General features: G+C 37.4%; 1 protein-coding gene across 8 annotated transcripts in view; it reads right to left on the reverse strand.

Moving 5' to 3' along the window:
• The window catches only part of ATOSA (atos homolog A), an 80,100-nt gene that overhangs the window by 37,898 nt on the left and 21,068 nt on the right, over positions 1–21,134 (reverse strand). For 2 of the 8 annotated variants that reach the window (XM_037502509.2, XM_037502508.2), the window contains exon 1: positions 16,233–16,992. The exons of the other annotated variants lie outside the window; for them this stretch is intronic. In XM_037502509.2, the coding sequence (XP_037358406.2) occupies positions 16,233–16,269 (37 nt within the window). In that variant the 5' untranslated portion in view covers positions 16,270–16,992. Of the gene's footprint in view, positions 1–16,232; positions 16,993–21,134 lie in introns of those variants that run through there. 8 annotated transcript variants of the gene reach the window in all.

A 21,134-nucleotide genomic window follows, 5' to 3' on the forward strand; every position in this document is an offset into this window, starting at 1 on the left:
GTTTAGCTATCATAAAGATTCAGAAATATATTAATCCTAAAATAAATGTCATAAATGTCATACATTTGATAATCCCGTGAAACTAATTAAAATATTTCATTTGGAGGGCCTCCCTGGTGGTGCAGCAGTTGAGCGCTGGGTTGTGAAGCTGCCCGCAGCCTCTGTAGCGCCAGTTCGATCCCCAGCCACAGGGCGAGGGTCCCACATGGCGCGCAGACCTCTCCTGCCACCCACTGCTCCCCTCACCAGTGTACTTCGTCAGTTTGCCTGCGCTGCTCTGGCTCTAGTGAATTCTCTCACCCTCCCACGCTTCTGACTGTACCCAGTGCTTGTATAAATAAATAAATAAATCTTTAAAAAAATAAAATAAAATATTTCATTTGGAGTTTAAAAGCTAGCCAATGTCTATTTTTCTATAACCCTTTTAAAGCAAAAGTTGTATTTGATTAGACTACTAAATGTAGTACTTAAACTTTTAAATATTGTTATGGTAATAACATAAAAAATTTCTAAGATATATATAGCAAGATATAGCTGCAGCATACTGCATGTAAAAATGCATATAAATGCATGTAACTATACAACTGATATTTATTATTTACAGGGAAAGAACAAACAAACATGAAACTTCTTGCTATATTTAACTCTGGGGCTGTAGGATAGGGTTTGGGGAGTCATTTACTTTCTATCCTTAGAGTTACCCGTTAGCAAATAAAAATATAGCTCAATATGAATTTCAGAGGTAGAACATACTTACATTTAAAAACTCCTTGTTTACCTAAAATTCTAATTAGGCATCATGCATTTTGTTAGAAAAATGACTGAGCAAACTTATGTTCTGTAGGTACACTGTCTGAATTTACATATTTAAATGCTGCACATATAGTTTGCTGTTTTATGTCTATTTAACAAAAAATTTAAAACTGTGACTTGAATGATTCATTTATTCATCCCCTAAATAAAAACTATAATTTCCACAATGGAAACTTTACTAACTTTCAAGAATGAATAATTCTCTCTATATATGTCTCTAGATTAAGATGCTCATGAATACTGCCGCCTGAAAAGATCAAAGGAAAGACAGTACATAGGGTACGCTATCCTGTATATGTGGTAACACACATTTGGAGTTGTGAACCTATACCCCTAAAACATACACAGTGTTGTAAATCAATGTCACAACGATGTTTTTAATAATTTAAAAATTTTTACGATATTGAATATTATACATACTATATGACAGGGAAAAAATGGACCCATACATTCATGAAACTATATTGTTCATCCTTGCAATTGTGGGCACCAAATGTAAAGAGGAATTAGCAGCTTTCCTTATTCCTTAATGTGATTTTTTTTTTTTTGTCTGAAAATTTTTCTCCAATACTATATACTACTTCTGTAACTTTTTAACCAAATGTTTTCAAAACTGGGGGAAGAAGAGCTCAAATAAAGACACACATAAGGTAAATCTGCCTTTAAAGACTTTTAAAGTCGGGATAAGAAACACACAAGTAAAGGAAGATTACCAACTTTTCACTTTGCTAGATATTTATTAAGAGACTACTGAAATAGACTACATAGCTCTCCAAATGACTAATTATACATAAAACTTTAAGGTTTTGGGCCTCCCTGGTGGCGCAAAGGGTTAAGCACCGCACTATGAAGCAATCGCAGCCTCTGCAATACAAGTTCGATCCCTGGCTGGCCATGGAGCTACCCACATGGTGAAGCAGACCTCTCCTGACTCGCCCACTGCTCCCCTCAGCAGTGTACTTAAGTCTGCCTGTTCTGCTCCCCACTCTGTCTCTGGTGAATCCTCTCACCCCCAACATCTCTGGCCTGTACCCATAAATAAATAAATCTATAAAAAAAACTTTAAGGTTTCTATATTACATAACCTTTCTTTTTTTTTTTTTTATTATTATTTTTTTTAATTTATTTTTTATTTATTTATTTTAGATTTATTTATTTATTTATACAAGCTCTGGGTACAGTCAGAAGCGCGGGAGGGTGAGAGAATTCACCAGAGCCAGAGCGGGGAGCAGAGCAGGCAGAAGGACCGAGGTACACTGCTGAGGGAGCAGCGGGCGGCAGGAGAGGTCTGTGCGCCATGTGGGACCCTCCTCCAGTGGCCGGGGAGCAGCCGGGAATCGAACCGGAGCTGCGGAGGCTGCGGGCAGCTTCGCAACCCAGCGCTCAACCGCTGCGCCACCAGGGAGACCCTTACATAACCTTTCAAAGAGAGAAAATTTATTTAATAATAGCTTGAGTATATATAATTATTGAGGGAAAAATATTGAGTATATACCATACACTTAGACAAATCTTAATTTGTCTTAAGAATTGTGTCACACAAAGGAGCAAAGAATATGCATTGGAGCAAAGAAAGTTTGTTCAATAAATGGTGCTGGGAAAACTGGGTTGCTACATGCAAAAGAATGAAGCTTGACTACTACCTAACACCATGCACAAAAACCAACTCAAAATGGATTAAAGAACTAGACATAAGACCTGAAACCATAAAATACATAGAAGGAAATATAGGCAAAACACTACATGATATGCACATCAAAGACATCTTTACAGACACATCACCCAAAGCAGTGACCGTGAAGGCAAAGATAAACAGCTGGGACTACATCAAATTAAAGAGCTTCTGTACAGCAAGAGACAATAACAAAAACAAAGAGAAACCCCACCAACTGGGAGAACATTTTTGCACACAACATTAATGATAAAGGACTGATCACAAAAATCTACAAAGAGCTGATGAGACTCAACAAAAACAAAGAAAATAATCCAGTCAAAAAGTGGGCAGAAGAGCTAAAAAGAAACTTCTCTGAAGAGGAAATGCAAAGGCCAACAGGCATATGAAAAAATGTTCAACATCACTTGTAATCAGGGAAATGCAAATCAAAACTACAATGAGATACCATCTTACACCAGTGAGAATGGCACATATTAAAAAAAACTAGCTGGGCCTCCCCGGTGGCGCAGCGGTTGAGCGCTGGGTTGCGAGGCTGCGCGCGGCCTCTGCGGCGCCGGTTCGATCCCCGGCTGCTCCCGGCCGCCGGGGGAGGGTCCCGCATGGCGCGCGGACCTCTCCTGCCGCCCGCTGCTCCCTCAGCAGTGTGCTTCGGTCCTTCTGCCTGCTCTGCTCCCCGCTCTGGCTCTGGTGAGTTCTCTCGCCCTCCCGCGCTTCTGACTGTGCCCGGTGCATGTATAAACAAAAAACAAAACAAAACGGGACCAGCAAACAGATAAATAAAGCATGCCTCTATGGAAAAAGGGAAAAAAAAAAAAAAAAAAAAAAAAAAAAAAAACAAAACTAGCAACAACAAATGTTGGCGAGGTTGTGGAGAAAAAGGAACTCTCCTGCACTGTTGGTAGGAGTGCAAACTGGTCCAACCACTATGGAGAGCTGTGTGGCGATTTCTTGACCTACTAAACATAGAGCTTCCATATGATCCAGCAATTCTACTCCTAGGTATTTACCCAAAGGACACAGAAACATCAATTCCAAAGAACACCTGCACCCCTATGTTTATAGCAGCACTGTTTACAATAGCTAAGCTTTGGAAACAACCCAAATGCCCAAAAATAGATGACTGGATCAAGAAGATGTGGTACATATACACCATGGAACATTACTCAGCATTCAAAAAAGATAAACACATGCAATTTGCAGCAACATGGATGGCGCTGGAAGGGATAATGCTCAGCGAAATAAACCAGAAAGAAAAAGAAAAATACTGGATGGTCTCACTCATAGCAGGAATCTAGAAAACTCAAATAAGGGACCAGGAAAAAGAATAACTATAAGAAAGAAAATATCAAAATTGACAAACAACTATGAACCAGAGACACTCTATGGGGGGGGGGCAAGGAAAGGAGGGATTGGGGTCAAAATAAGGGGTTTTTAATTGTATGGGGAATATAAAAATAAAAGTTAAATTAAAAAAAAAGATAAAGGTGAAAGAAAGTGAAAAAAAAAAAAAAGAATTGTGTCACAGAATACTATCCATGGAGAGGGCTTCCCTGGTGTCCAAGGGGTTGTATCTCAGCACTACCATCACAATGGCCCACCACAACAAGCTAGGTGCCATCCCCAGGCAAGGAACTAACCCACATGGCGCAGCAGACCTCTGCCGTCTGGTCTGCTGCTCCCCTCAGCAGTGTATTTCAGTAGATCTGCCTGTTCTGCTCCCCACTCTGTCTCTGGTGAATCCTCTCTCCTCCCACGCCTCGCCCCCTCACTGCACTTCTGGCCCATAACCCAGTTCTTGTATGCATAAATAAAATAAATCTATATAAATAAATAAATAAACACTGCACTACAGCTTCTTGCTAAGGAGCTTTATTACTAAAAAATTAATATTTTACCTCTTAAATAGAAATTAAAGTATAAGAAAAAACTACCTATCTTTTACTTTCATGACCATTTCATTTTTTAAAAAAAAGGTATTTAGGGCCTCCCCTGGTGGCACAACGGTTGAGCGGTGGGCTGCAAAACTGCCCACAGCCTCTGTAGCACCGGTTTGATCCCCGGCCCCTGATGAGGGTCCCACATGCGCGCAGACCTCCCCTGCTGCATCCACTGCTCCCCTCTGCAGTGTATTCCATCTGTCTGCCTATTCTGTTCCCTGCTCTGGCTCTGGTGAATTCTCTCACCCTCCCGCGTTTGACTATACCCAGTGCTTGTATAAATAAATAAATAAATCTTTAAAAAAAAAAAAGGTATTTAATAACAAAAAATTAGAAGGTATGATTACAGAAAAATGGCAGCCACTCCTGAGGAAGGCTGTACCGTGGACACTAAGAAAGCTGATGTGAGACTAGCACACATCTGAGGACCAGCCTCTAGGAGCCCTGTGTGAACAGGAGCCAAAAGCCCAGCTACAGTGCAATGGACTTTCCTCTCTCCCTAGTGCCCCCTCTTCCATCAGCCTGAGAAGTTCATCTATCATTTGAAGGAGCAAGGATGAGGAGGGTAGAGACCATATTCCACAAAAGTGGAAAACTGCCAATTCTAAAAAAGGGAGCAATGGACCAGAAGACTATGAGAATGATAGCTTGCCAAAAAGAAAATGAGATGATGTAATAGCACGGAGAAATAATACCCACCGGTTCCTTCAGTGAGTCAACCAGTTGGTGCAGGCAGACAATACCACCCTTGTAACCATTTGTTTGTTAAAGTGGAGTCATTCATCAACCTCCACACAAATGTGGGGAGATCAATTATTTAGGATGGAAAATTACAATTTAATTGTAAGTGGCTATTGTAAAGGTATCACCTTGCTATAAAATTGGAGAGAACAAAACAATACATTTTCCTCTCAATTTTTTTTTCTCAAAAGCAGTTTTATATTTCTCTATTTCTCCTTTAAAATAGCAACTCTGCCAAAGGCATTATCCTTTGATAAATATAACAACCAAAGCAGTGGGATTTAACGCTAATGTAATGCCTTTAATTAATGTTTTATTGTATGACTCTGTCATTATCATCAACTTCAGTCAGCCAAGTAGAGAGCATTTCCTAGAGCCAGATTAAACTGGTTTTAGTTTAGCCAATTTACAATTAGACTTGTAGTCAATTGAGTATTACTATCATGATCATGCAACTATTTATTGTTGTACTACCAGAATCATCTGGTTAGAAAATAAATCTGCCAATCTGTTTAAATTTCACATTTAAAATCAAACATTGTGCAAAAATAAACAAGGTAAAATATATATAGTTAAAAAATTAAAAATAAATTCCATATTTAACTTAGATCATTCCCTAAATTTTGATATGCTAAACAAATCCCTGAGATCAACATTTATATTTATAATAGATAAAATTCACAGATCTCTCAATACAACACAAGTCAAAAAAAAAAAATGTTAACAGCAACTTGTGAAAAGTATGAAAAAGGCTGTATGAGGGCCAGAAATTAAATTCTGACTTCAGCTTTATAAGAAACTAATCCCAAGGTCTTGTAATAGGTCAATTAAACTCTGTGACCCCCAGAAAATTAATTGTAAAATGAAAGACGTGTGAAACTAGAGAACGCTTTCTGATTTAAATAATATCTGATTCTACTTGTGCAAATTTTTAAGTTATAAAATACTATCATCCCAATTATTGTTGGGACCACTTTGGTCACAAAGAGAAACTGATCAGAGTAAAAACTAAAAAATAAACTTGGGGTATTGATCAGGGAACAAAATTTGTCCCATTTACAACTGATTTTTTGTTTTGTAATTTGAAACCTTAGAATCATTTAGGCCTTTCCCATCTTCCTGCCCCCAATAAATCATTAATGGTCAGGTCTGACTGCTTCTAGAAACAACCTCCTGTTCTCATTCTTCACCATTCCCACTTTGGCCAGAGCACTGGATGTGTATAAAGGGCAATAATGAGAGATGAGGTGAAACAGGACTTTATCTACCTTTTTTCAGTTCCTCTCTCATTACCCATCCAATGCTCTGAGTACGTTGATCTACTCATTGTCTCCTAGAGCCACTTCAAGATACCTGGCCCTCTATCTTTCACTAATCACTACAATTTCTTCTGTTTCTAGCACTCCCCTCCTGGCAGGCCTCATAGTCTCACTCCACTTGTTTCAATCCTTCTCTGCAACTAGGCCAATATTCTTAAAGCCATTCATGGAAAAACTTTGCAGTAAGAAGGAGATTCATCGTTTTGTAGAGTATTCCTACTCTCATACTGCTTTTCCTGTCTCTAAGCACCTCATGAATTTATCAAAGATTCCTAAATATTACAGAGAGTGACTCAAAAATCAATTTAACCAACTTTTAAAAATCCCTGCATTTTAAAGGTTCAAATATCACCATTTATACAAGTCTGGGGATCCAACTAGCGCTGCAGAGGCTGCAGGCAGTTTCGCAGCCCAGCGCTCAACCATTGCGCCACCAGGGGAGGCCCGATTTCTATGTCAGTTTAAACACAGAATTCTTCATTAGGTCTTAATTCATCTCATCTAGTTCTATTACATTCTTCTGACTTAATTTTTTTTTTTTTTTTAAAGATTTATTTATTTATTTATACAAGCACTGGGTACAGTCAGAAGCGCGGGAGGGTGAGAGAATTCACCAGAGCCAGAGCAGGGAGCAGAGCAGGCAGAAGGACCGAAGTACACTGCTGAGGGGAGCAGCGGGCGGCAGGAGAGGTCTGCGCGCCATGTGGGACCCTCCTCTGGTGGCCGGGGAGCAGCCGGGGATCGAACCGTCGCTGCAGAGGTTGCGGGCAGCTTCGCAACCCAGCGCTCAACCGCTGCGCCACCAGGGAGGCCTCTGACTTAATTTTTTTTGGAAAAGAGCTCATTGTACCTTTTGCCTTTTCCTTAATTAAGTCATTATTTGCAACTCTGGTATAAAATGTTAAGTTTCATGAGGACAAGGATCAACTCATTCATTGTTGCCCTGCACAGTGCTGGACATGAACAAGCACTTAACAGCTTGCTGTGATAATGAATGGGCTTATTTCAACTTCTTTCTGCTTAAAGTAATAAAAGTTTATTACTGCCCTTTCTAGATAATTATTATCTTATTCTTCTCTTGGATTTGGTGTTTTAATTTTTGACTATTTTTCTATTTTTTTTCAAATTTAAAAAGTCAAAGTTGGAAATAAAATTCTGAAAATGTATCCCCTATGGGCTTTCCAGGTGGTGCAAGGGGTTAAGCACCACATTATGAAGCAATCCACAGCCTCTACAGCACAAGTTCCATCCCTGGCGGGCCAGGGAGCAACCCATATGGCACAGCAGACCTCTCCTGACTCGCCTGCTGCTCCCCTTAGCAGTGTACTTTCAATCAGTCTGCCTGTTCTGTTCCCCACTCCGTCTCTGGTGAATCCCCTCACCCCCCGCATCTCTGGCCTGTACCCCAGCTCTTACATGAATAAATAAATCTTTAAAAAAAGATTTATCAAAATTAATTATTCCCTAAAAATTAATTCTAAACCTAATAATTATAATCTCCAGACCCCTTTTTGCATCCTAAAGTAGGTATTGGTTTAGTCAGGAGAGATCTAGGTCTCATACTCTCATTTGCATTGAAACAGTTCTCTGAGTTATTTCTAGTGCCCTTATCAATGTAATTCTCTTAAATAAGACAAGGTAACATTTGTTTTTAAAATAATAAAATTACATTAGATAACCACGAAATCTCTAATCCATGGCAAAAACATTTACATTTCAAAAAAGAGCACTTTCTGAAATCTAATTTCCATATTGATTTCTAGGTCTCAACAGTCTTTTAAGGGATAATAGAGATAATTCATTACAAAATGATATGATGAACTGAGGGCAACTCAAGCTCTAGAAAGAAAACTTAATTTTAAGTAATTTTAAAGATTGATTAGCAGTATAGAGAAAGAGAAGCATGTACATGTCAAAAACTGCAAGTCAAATTCAGCTTTTCTCCAGAAGGCAATGGGAAAATAAGTTGTTATCACTGCCTTCAAGTAGAAGACAGTCAAGAGGATATAAGGTGACCTGATAAATTATAACAGGGGTGGGGTAATACTTAGGAAAAATTCAATCTGGAACATCAGAGAAAGTTCCCAGAGGAACTGACATTTCAATGTAAGAATTACAATTAGAAAATTTCTGGTGTCCTCTTGTTTTGCATCCTGAAAGTTCAGGTTGCCAAGAATGTGCTTTCGGGAACAAATTTAGAGCTACACCGATTTTATTCATTTCCTTCTTATTTGTACTAACCCCGGTATTTTTCTGTGCTTAGTGGAAATCACTAGACCTAATTCATCATGGTTTCAGAGCATGAAAATCCTCAAATACTGTTCTTTTTGCTGATCTTTGTTGGAATATTCCCGAATATATAATTACTCCATACCACATGCAGAAAGATCATGGGACAAAAAGCTAAGAAAACATTGTCACGAAAGGAAGCAAAGTCCTGTCTTTTGAAATCACAAGTTCTGGACTAAGCTGTATATTCAGAAGATGACCCTGCACTAAAAAAGCAATAATTCACTATTCTAGTGCTATTTTGTTTTGCTCCAGCTTCACTAATCCCATAAAACTGGCACATAACTTTCCAAAATTATCCTCAAGCTTAACCTAATTTAGTCTTACATTTAAACTCATGGGAATATAGTTACAACATGGATTGACCCTAAAAAATACACTCTGTCCTTTCACCCTCCTTCTCTCTACCTCACGTATGACTCCAAGTTTTGAGTATTCTCAGCATTCATATTTTCCATTGAGTGTGTGTTCACATATGTGAAATCTAAAACTCCCACAGAAATAATAAGTGGACAGAATAGGACTAATAGAATTAGAGTTGAGAAACCTGAGTACACTCTGTAAGATCAGCTTTGCTCTTGAAAAAAGATGGAACTAGGTGACATCCATAGCAGTGGATCTCTCATTCCTAGAACAGAATGATTTCTGGAAAAGATTCCTCTTGGGGGCCTCCCTGGTGGCACAGGGGTCAAAATCTCAACACTCTCAAGCTATCACCAACCACTGCAGCATGAGTTCTATCCCCTGACAGGCAGCTAACCCATGAGGCACAAGAGACCTCTCCTGTCTTGGCTGCTGCTCCCCTCAGCAGTGTTCTGCCCCCCATCCTGTCTCTGATGAATCCTATCACCCCTTACACCTCTGACCTAGACCCCAGTTCTTTTATGCATAAGTAAATGAAATAAATTTAAAAAAAAAAAAAAGATTCCTCTTGGTAGCCTAAGGCCAAAGGAGGTTTATTCTAGATTTCTTCTAGATCTCAGTGTATAGTTTGGAGATGGCATATAAGTACTGGGATCTAGATACTGCATTCCAGGCTTGGTCTTTTTGTGCTAAGTTATCTAGTAGAAGCCCATACAGAACATAAGAATTGGTGTGGGAATATGGGACACTCCCCAGGGAAAACTTCCATGCAAGAATACTAATGTATGGAGTGCAAATTGGAACATTTTACAGTCTTACCCACTAAACACTTTGCTTTCATTCACATCCTGAAAATTTTACCTAGCCTGTCTTAAGAGACAATTTTTTAAAAAAATATTGCTTTTATACTTGGACTAAACCCAAATTATGTTTAATGAGATTTCTTAATATAAGACAATTTGTAAACCTCTAGATATTTTCCACAAAATTACAAGTATACATACATTTTTTTTCCTAGCAAGGGGGTTCAGAATTCTCAACAGATCCTCAGAAGGAACAGTATCCCAAAATAAGACAGCAACGTAAAGTCAGCTCTCTTTTGTTCTTCTTCTATATGAATATTTTTGAGAAAAGTGGTTTACGATAAATATGTATTACCCCAAAACAAATGCACTAATGCAAGGCAATCAGGTAGAATCAGGATACTATTTCTAAAAAGGTTCTCCTACTCTTTTTGTCAAATGCAAAATAGTTTCTTGATCCAATGAAGCTTCCTGAACATATCACCAGTAATAGAATGGTATATTTTTAAATACTTGTTTTTGTTCTCTGATTCTCAATAAGCTACGCTGCATCTTCAGCAAATTGGAAGGTTAAACAATGTAATTACAAGGCCTACCCGGTGGCACACGGCGGTTGAGCGCTGGGTTGCGAAGCTGCCCGCGGCCTCTGCGGCGCTGGTTCGATCCCCAGCTTCTCCCTGGCCACCAGAGGAGGGTCCCACATGGCGCGCAGACCTCTCCTGCCGCCCACTGCTACCCTCAGCAGTGTACTTCGGTTCTTCTGCCTGCTCTGCTCCCCGCTCTGGCTCTGGTGAATTCTCTCACCCACCCGCGCTTCTGACTGTACCCAGTGCTTGTATAAATCAATCAATCAATCAATCAATCAATCTATCTTTTAAAAAAATGTAATTACAAAAATCTTAATGCTTAGTGAAAATCTGAGAATCAGGATAGAAATCCAGATTAAATCTATCACCCAGGGCCTCCCTGATGGCACAAGGGGTTTGTAGCACTATGAAGCTATCCACGGCCCGGCCAAAGAGGTGACCCACATGGCACAGCAGACCTCTCCTGTCTCGCCCGCTGCTCCCCTCAGCATTGTATTTCAGTCAATCCACCTTTTCTGTTCCCCATTCTCTCTCTGGTGAATACTCTCAACCCCCCCATTCCTCTGATCTATAATCCAGCTCTTAGAAGCATAAATAAAAAAATCTTTAAAAAAAATCTATCACCCAAAATAACATAATTACCATTGTTCGAAGCAAAGAAAATACTGTGGTCAGCTGGAAAGAACCTGAAATTTTCTATACTTATTAATTGAAATAACAAAATAGCATTTCTTGAACATTTTGGCTCAGAAGTTTGAGTTTTCAAAATTTAGCCTTATAACAGGTTTTTATTCTTCAAGTTCTTATATATCAAGACAATTACATTCATAATGTATGTGATGGTATTTAATTTATTGATCCTAACCAGCTGGCCTGACTCTTGACATTAGTATGGATGACAAATACAAGGTCAACCTTGGACCAATCCTACATGAGGAATTAAAAAGAAAAGTCAGAAAAAAGTTACTTCCCCTAAACAAATCCTGGTGGCTTTAGCAACTCTAGTCAGAGTTTGTGGGCATGCGTTATCACTCACTCAAACACACACACACACACACACACACACACACACACAAAAACACAAATTTTTTTTTCCCTGCCTTCTTTTATCTTCCAATTTATTCATCATTTTCTTTTTTTTTTAATTCTACCCATTTCTTTTTTTTTTTTTAAAAGATTTATTTATTTATTTTATTTTATACAAGCACTGGGAACAGTCAGAAGCACGGGAGGGTGAGAGAATTCACCAGAGCCAGAGCAGGGAGCAGAGCAGGCAGAAGGACCGAAGTACACTGCTGAGGGGAGCAGCGGGCGGCAGGAGAGGTCTGTGCGCCATGCGGGACCCTCCTCCGTGGCCGGGGAGCAGCCGGGGATTGAACCGGTGCTGCAGAGGCCGCAGGCAGCTTCGCAACCCAGCGCTCAACCGCTGCGCCACCGGGGAGGCCCTATTCATCATTTTCTTAACATTATTGATTATGTTTCTTCAAAGATTTAGACATATTTCCCCACAAACTCTGCCCTTTCTTCTGCCCTATTTCCATGGGTTTTCAGATTTTTAGGTATCTTACAAAACTGAGAAACCTAGAAGTACATTTGTAAATATGAAGTCCAGGGGAAACTAAAAACAAAAACAAACAAACAAAAAAAAAACCCCAAAAACCAACTGTACTTAAAATTCTCAGATTTTTAAAATGTGTAATTTTAAAGAGAAATTTATTATAATTCTCCTTTATTGTGTATTAACTTTGTCACTAATCTAAGAAGCTTTCATATATTTTCACTTTAAACTTCACAATTACCCTAAATTCTCATATTAAGGGAAACCAAGGCTCAAAGAAAAGAAACTGTGTCCAGTATCACATAGCTAGATTAATAAGAAATGATATAGGATAGCAAAAACTTGAACTTAAAATAGTCTCAAAATATTAAGAAAACAGAAAGCAACTTAAATTTTAATGGCCACATTTACCAGTGAAATGTTACATAAGAGGGACACACAGAACTTCCTGGTAGTTCCCCCACCTTACTTCACTTGACAAGAAGCTTAAAGAAAAAGTTTAGTCCCAACAATTGTATGAACCTTAGGACCTGTTTATTTTCTCTACCCTATCTTGACTGCTTCCTGTAATTTATAATTTTAATGTCCCTGTACTTACAATAAGCCTTATAATTCAAATCATTTAATATTCAGAAATCTTTCAATGAATAAGATTGAGGTGACCAAAATGATGTCAAATTTCTAAATTAATAGTCATCATGCTATTACTTTTAACTCAGCCTCATCACAAAGGATTATATAATCAGATTCACACAACACTGCAAATAACTACATTTTAAAACTCAGGTCTTTGATTTTAGATAGTGACATCTGAAGATTTAAAAAAGATGTATCACACTCTCATAAAATCAAATAGTTTATGTAATCCACTGTTGATACATGAAAATGCCTGACAAAAAGTGGTGACGACAAAATTTCTCAGCCTGCCGACTATTATAAACAAATCTTTTTTAGATTCAGAATATGAATAAGTAATGAATTTCTACAAGGCAGAGTCGAAGCAACATTGTACCATACAGCACTTAAAACATACCTATAAGTGGCCTCCCCGGTGGCACAGCAGTTGAGCGCTGGGTTGCGAAGCTGCCCGCAGCCTCTGCAGCACCGGTTTGATCCCCAAACACAGGGTGAGGGTCCCACATGGCCCACAGACCTCTCCTGCCACCCACTGCTCCCCTCAGCAGTGTGTTTCGTCAGTCTGTCTGTTCTGCTCCCTGCTCTGGCTCCGGTGAATTCTCTCACACTTCCACGCTTCTGACTGTACCCAGTGCTTGTATAAATAAATAAATAAATCTTTAAAAAAAAAAAAAAAAAAAAAGCAATGTTTTTTTAAAAAAAAAGTAAATGAAAAAATAAAACATACCTATAAGAAGGGTTTCCCTGGTGGCGCAGAGGTTATGTCTCAGCACTATCAAGCTATCACCAGCCACTGCAGCATGAGTTTGATCCCTGACCACTGTGCTAACCCACATGGCATAGCAGACCTCTCCTGTCTCACCTGCTGCTCCCCACAGCAGAGTATCTCAGTATATCTGCCTGTTTCACTCCCCACTGTTTCACTCCCCTCTGGCCTACACTCCAGTTCTTCTATGTAAAGATAAATAAATAAATAAATAAGGAAAAAATATTAGTGACAGGAATGACTTAAAAAAAAAAAAAAGATTTCACAGAGGTACAAAAAGGAAAAGAAAAACTCAGATTATTACCCCTTCTCAACCTCAGGCTTTAAACCACAGAGATTTTTGAAGAACTGTACATGAGAGTCTATTTATATATTATTATCTGGTGATTTGAAAAGAAATGAAAACATTTTATTTAAAATAAATCAATTATATAATCACTGCATGTGACACATATTAGCACTTCTATTTACTATTTATCAAATGACCAGGATAAAAAAGAAATCACTATTTTTATGAACTAAAATATTTTTCCACTTACAAGTACAAAAAAGTAGTCAATTTAAAGATCAGATATAGAATAAAGCAGTAAATTCTACTGTCAAATAATAAATTCAAGAGTTGAAATATGCTAGAAAGTTACTGTACTTGACCAGATGATAAACATCAGTTATTACTCAGAGATTTTTGATACTGACAAGTTACTTTCAGATGATCCAGTATAAAAAAATCTTAGATGCTGAGTCCAGGAATAAAATCTGGGATTCTGCCAAGACTATTCTTCCTGCAATACAATGGCAAAGCTTTTGTGTAACACAGCAGTAGACCCAACTTTCTTGCCAACATCATGTTCCTTTATCTTTTGCAGCATATGAATGAAACCAACCTGCTCTTAGAAAAATCTATTAATTTTTAAGAAATAAACAAGGGGGGGGAGTAATAAATCAATTCAAGCAAAATTTTGCTTTTTTGTGGTTCTATAATTAAAATTAGTAAATGTGTGATACCTTGAAAAATGGAAATGACTAGATTGACCTCTGTGTGATTAGAGTTATAGCTAATGAACTTGGGTCCTGTCAACATACTTCTGCTGCCACCTTTGCCTCCCACCTCTGGCGCCACTTCACAGCTCCTCTTCTGCAAATGAATGCTTTACATTGTGGAGGCTACCAAATCTAAACAATATGATAGCTTTCTTCTCTATTTTGCTATAGTTTTTATAGCTATCAAAATTAAGTGTTAGGCTTGATACTGGAAAAACAAAGACATCCAAGAGACTTACAAAGTTCAGCAACATGTAACTCCATGCTAAACGCTTTTCAAAATTAAGGACAATTTATTTTTTTCAACTACTATTTGAAGTCTTTGGTTTAATACAAATGTACATATATCATTAAAAATTATCAGTAATAGGCACAGAATATGATCTCATGTTTTTTCATAGTTTGAGTTATTGTCAAAGAAAAGAAATGTCCTTACTTTTCAAATAATGCTAACATTGATTGCTAAGCCTCTCTAATGACAGATACTTCTTGAAAAAAACAGTAACATGAAAATCAATCCTATTCCAAAATACACCATTTACAAAGACGAAAACATCAACTTTGAATTTAAACATTAACTTTGAATTTAAAGCATGCAAATTTTACTCATCAGACATCATCAGATTCAAAAAAGGAACCACTTGCACAACACAACCAGGTGAAACTGAATAAGCAAAAGAAAATTGTTCATAAAAGCTGCTCTGCTTTAATTAATTTAAAGGAATCATTCGTTAAATCAGCTATGTAAGTTTTATAATTTTGTAGTATTTGAGAATATGTAAAAAACTTTTGTTTGTCTAAGATATTTTAAAACTTTCCCGTAATCCATTGGATAAACTGGTTTTTCCAGATCCCATAAAAACAAACTGTAACCTACATTTTGTTCAATTATTACAAATATTGAATTAGTAGGGTTTACTTAAATAAGACTTTACTATGTTTACAACATTAATTAAGTTAGATATGGAATTGTAATATTTTAGAGGCCTACTTTAATTTTAAAAACACTATCTTAACCATTTGTGGTATGTTGTTTTAAAAATCTTTTCTTTTTCAATTTTCTATGTGGGCGTTTAATAGCACATGACTCTGAATTAGTGGTTGGATCACACTATTCTTTATCTGAACTGCAAAGAACTAGTCAACAGATCAAATAATTAAGAAATTGCACAATTTGAGCATCTTCAGAAATCCTTCACAAAAAGACAGCCCAATTCTTTAAACTATGCCAAAATTCTCACTAAGCTAAATTTTGACAATCTGTCAAATTCACAAACAATGAATTTGGGTTAAATTGGTAACTTATTTTAAATACATTCTTAACAGCCTTTATTTAAAAAAACAAACACCTCGTAAACCCCCAAACAGTTAATGCTCTGGTTAACCTCTATTCTCTTCCCAGTAATCTCATTTTTATTATATTTTTCTCCCCATTAAGGTGAATGCCTTGTATTTTGTTTTTTTTTCTTATTCATTGTTCAGACCAGCATTTTAATAACCTTATAAGCAACACAGTTCAAAGAAAACAGACTATATGAAGCCAAAGAAAGGGAAATTCCCTAAGTTCAATGTTTTTCAAAGTGAGATCATTTTTCAAGACCTATTTATTAAAAAACCCATGCAAAGCAAACACCACAACTGGTAAACAGCTACAGAAAACTGGAAGCTTAAAAATACAGCCGTTAAAAACACTTCGTTACACACCTTCTCTGTGAAGCCCTTTGTTTCCACTGAAAACCATACTGGAATCCTTGTATAAAAGAAGTTGCCTTCTGGCTGTCAATAGCTAGACAGTCAGAAACTGAGGGATCCAGATGTCTGCAGTGGTTAAAACAAACGTTCAGCGGTGGGTGCTGATTTCGCTTCCCTCTGTGTAAGGTTTTCACAAAGGCAGCAGAGTAGAGCGCACATAGCAACAGCACTCACAGCTGATTGGATGGAGGGTGTGCTCAGCCGCCCCTGCTCGCTAGGTCCACTACAGCTTCCTGCCTACTTGGCAGCCCTATCTTGTTGTCTTTGCTCCTCTTACCAACTCAGCTGTGTTTAGGCAACTTGAAAGGAAACAACAGTAGAACCATAATGACAAAGTATTCTAGCGTGAGCTCCTAACATGTGCGTCTCTGGGTGCTTCTGAAAAATGAGAGAAATTCCTAAGGCAAACATTTATTTCAGTCGGTTTAGCATAAAACTGAGGACAAAGAGGGGTGGTAGGGAAAATCAATGTACTACTTCACATTTCAAGTAAATCAGGCCCTACCAAGAGAAATCCTCGGAAACCACAGAAACAGGAAACTTTACAATTAAAATAAAGCATCAACCTCCATCTACGTTGAAGTAGGAATTACTTTAGGACAAATTTCACCAATTCCTAGAAAAGCACAACCAGTTAGTTAAAATGGGATAAGGCCTAAAGTCGTGTCCCCCGCCCGCCTTAAATTTATGCAGTACCTTTTAAGAGGGCAAGGAAAATTGAGAAAAACAGATTGCTTAGAAAAAGATTTAAAGTAAAAATAATCAGTAAGCTCTGAGAGCAATAAAAAAAACTTAACTAGGTGTTTGCATCAAGCATTTCTTCTTACATTAAAAAAGAATGACATTTTGCCTAAATTCTCTCCCCACCCCCACACCCCCTAAAGTTATCTAGAGATGAGGACATGGGATATTTGTTTCAGAGTTCCAGTACTGGACTTCAACATGTCAGTCTACACTGTCTCCACAAGCTGTGAGAACAACAACAAAACTCCTTCCCCAATTTAAGAGTTGTTTAAGGAAGTCAATGTAGTTAGTAGTAAAAAGAATCAAAATTTCCTCATGTAGTAACCACTGAACATGAGCTAAGCTAGGATAGTGGTTTTCAAATTTTTAAAGCAATGGAAGTCTTTTGATTTGCATTCTTCCAATAAAATGTGTTATTAATGGTGGCTTTAGGATTTCTATACAGGAGAAGTTTGTGGGAATAGGGCTGAGGCTACAGCAGAAGCACACTGTTTATTACTTAGATCTTTGTTTATCTGCAGTGTCTTGGGGGTAGGGAGCAGAGGCTGATGGAAATGTTGGCGCTATTGAAGTACCTTATGAGTACCAAGAGGCTATTTTTAAATGAGAGGCCACAAACAACACTGCAATTTCATATCAGCAACAGAATCCACAAGATTCCTACCCTTTCAGCTTCTAGGACCCCTGGAGTACTATATTATACAAGTAAATACAGTCTCTTAGTGTTGAGATTCATTATTGCCTTAGTGTCAAGAAAGAACCTCATCACTGGCTCCACAATGAGCAAGAGGGAGAGTTGCTAAGCCCTCAGAGAAAAAAAAAAAAAACAAGAGGGAAGATGTTTTCAGGAATGCAGTTAAGTCTGTGAGGAAAGTGACTAGGAAAGAATGGCATGGTAGAGAGAACAAGGATTTTGTAGTCAGGTCAACTCAACAGACCAACCAAGTTTAAAACAATCTGCCATTTCTAACAGTAAAACTATACAAATCACTAAACCACTCTGAGCTTTAGTTTTCTTATCCGTAAAATGGAGTTAACTCACAGGACTATTGTGAAGTCCAAAGGGTGTTCTCTGCCAGTCACACTAGCCTTTCGGTTACTAAGGACCTTTAAGCTTCTTCCAAACTTGGAGTCTTTGCAAATATTATTCCTCTACTGGTAGGACTGGTCTCCCACAATCTTTTGCTAAGTCTCAGTTTAAATTTCCCCTCTCCAGGGCAACTTTCACAGATCAACACTAGTTCTGGGCTACCAGCAGTTTTTCTTGGCACTTAGGTCATAGAATGTTAAACAATTATTTGCAAAATGACTGGTTTAATGACATTTTTTTCTGCCACACTGTAAGTGCTTTACAGGGAGGTACTCTGTCTACCTAGCAATAGGCCTGATTTATATGCCATATACTTTTTGATTTTGCAACCATGGGAAGTAAACAGACCAGGTATAATTTATACATTGTTCATACAAGAAATCAATTCTAAATCTTACTCAACTCTTAGAAGTCAAAGGAGTGAAAAGTTTTTAAATTTTTGGATCAATCAAGAAATAATTTAAAATCAATGTCTATTTCTTTCAAAAAAAGAATAACATACAACCCCTAATTATTTTGGAATATTTCTTTTAGTTATAATCTTTAAACTTTTAAATTAAAGGCTGTTGATATCCTCTATCTTTATTTAAAAATACTGATTAACATCATATACAAAGAGAACTTATAGAAAAAATTAAATTTAGAAACGTAACTGTAACGGAATAAAAGGCACTTCAAGAGGCATGCCACCTTAAAAAATAAAATCCAAGTGAGAGATTTATTAGTGAAATCCTTCTTCTATTCTGCCAGTTTTCCGATACATTTCATAATGGCACTTCAGATAATTCTGAAGAACACTTGCTTTTCCCTGGTTGGGTCATCTTGATACAAAGTCATAAACGGGTATGCTGTAACATAATGGCATATTATTGACTTGGTAGGTCTCAACAGACTATAGATAGGAATCTGAATACTACAAAATTCAATGCTGTTAGTACGAGGTTCTCAATTCACACCCGCCAAACCATGAAAAGCTCCCACTGCCCCTGCACTCAGCATAATCATAATTGTGCGTTCCCAAATGTACCAGATCAAAAAATATATATTGTATTATTCTAATTAAGGAAATAAATAGGAAGGCAGATCTTCCATAACATTTGTTTTAAATGACATATTCCAAATACAAAATGGGAAATGTTCAAATATCAACTGTTTGAAATCATCTAAGCTCTCTAATAGGGGAAAAAATTGGCAACTGTCCATTTATAGCATGATGCTTTAGCGATAATCATGCTAGCTTGGGCACTTTCTAAACAAAAAGAGATTTTACTTAGGAAAATAACCCTTCAAAGATAATTATTTTATAACTGTTATATATGAAGGCCTATGGCCAGGCATGGTGCTAAACTTTTCACATATCCATCTCTGCTGACCCCAGTGGTAGTAGCCACTATCACCACAGATAAGAAAAATGGTTTGTTACTTGTGAGAAAAGCCAGGATTCAAATTTAGGTCTGCCTGAATCTAACATGCATGCTGATAATCTACCATACTTTTCTCAACAGTTCCTTTCTTAGTTGCATTTCTATAAGGCAAATGTGGCATCACACAAGAATAAAGTTTAAATACAGAAATTTCAAGTTAACAGTTTCCATTTACCACTCATTCAACAACCACTACTATAATCCCATTCTACTTTACTGCTTTTATTGATATACTACTTATAATAAGGGAAAACTGGTTTTGACTGATAAGCAGGGAATGAAGCCTGTTGCTATAGTTCAATCACTAAATGGAACACAATAAAAAATTCAGTTTGCAAAACTTCACTATTTTATCATCACAGATCACATACCTAATCCAGTGGAGATTAAAGAAATAGAAAAGAACGTGGAACCGGCAACCAAATATCTGGGTTCTAGTCTAAATTTTACATCTAAATCAGCTTCAGGCTCTTTAGCACATCTCTGAAATTGTTCATTACTAAGATAGGAATCATTTCTGGTTTGTTGTTTGTTGGTTTGGATTTTTACGCCTGCAGTAATGCTATGTTGAATGGATGAAATAGGATGAGACAAAATAATTTTTTGTGTTATCAATGCACCATCAAAATGGTTATCATCATCCCTGATGGTCTCTTCTGGGGATAACAATGTAAACATGTCTACACAAAATCCAACCTCATTACTGGAAAAATCCCTTAGAGCAGCAAGACGTAAAGAAGAGCCAGGTAGTCTAGGGGCTCAGGTTCTTTCCACTCAAAAAGCTGTGCTATCAAATAATTTAACTTATCTATTTCTTCATTTGCAAAGTGGAAATAATAATTTCTCTATGAGTTATAAACCAACTAGCCTAGTACTTGGCTCTCGAGCAATTTAAGTTTTCTATTTTCCTTTATAAATATCAGGTATACAGCATGCTAATAAAGGCCAAATGTGCATATGTGGGCATACATGCACACACACACACATACACACAGAGTGAAGGGCAATATATTAGTAATATCCCATGTTAAGAACAAGGGCATGACATTTAAATCTTGACTACCAAAGAAAGACTTTTATGACACAGATTTTTTTATAGAGGCATGTTTATTTATTGATGGTTTGTTTATACAAGCACTGGGTACAGTCAGAAGCGCTTAGTACACTGCTTCTGCACGCCATGGGACCCTCCTCCGGTGGACGGGAGCACGGGGATAGCTTCGCAACCCAGCGCTTGCGCCATGACACAGATATTTTTAAAGTTTCTAAAGTAGTATTACATTTGACAACATACTTAGTAGCTCAATAACTAAGTTACAAGACAGACTAAATTAAACAGCAGTTTTGGAAAATAGGGTAATTTATAGCTTTTCCCCCTTAAATTAGATTTCTTATTCAAAAATGAAATGCTATGCTGTCAGGTTGGTACTGGGATAATTAACACATAATAAGTTATGTTACTTTCCACTCTCATGGAGATTCTTAGCAGTCACTATTACTGAAAAGATTATCCAGTGATCTGTATTCATTATGACATGGTGTAAATAAGTCAAATGGCCAAAGAACAATTTAAAAATACTGTGTTTTATGCCCGTA

This window comes from Talpa occidentalis, unplaced genomic scaffold (genome assembly GCF_014898055.3).
Source record: "Talpa occidentalis isolate TD23 unplaced genomic scaffold, MPIMG_talOcc4v2.1 talOcc4.11, whole genome shotgun sequence".
In the NCBI taxonomy this organism is placed as follows: domain Eukaryota; kingdom Metazoa; phylum Chordata; class Mammalia; order Eulipotyphla; family Talpidae; genus Talpa; species Talpa occidentalis.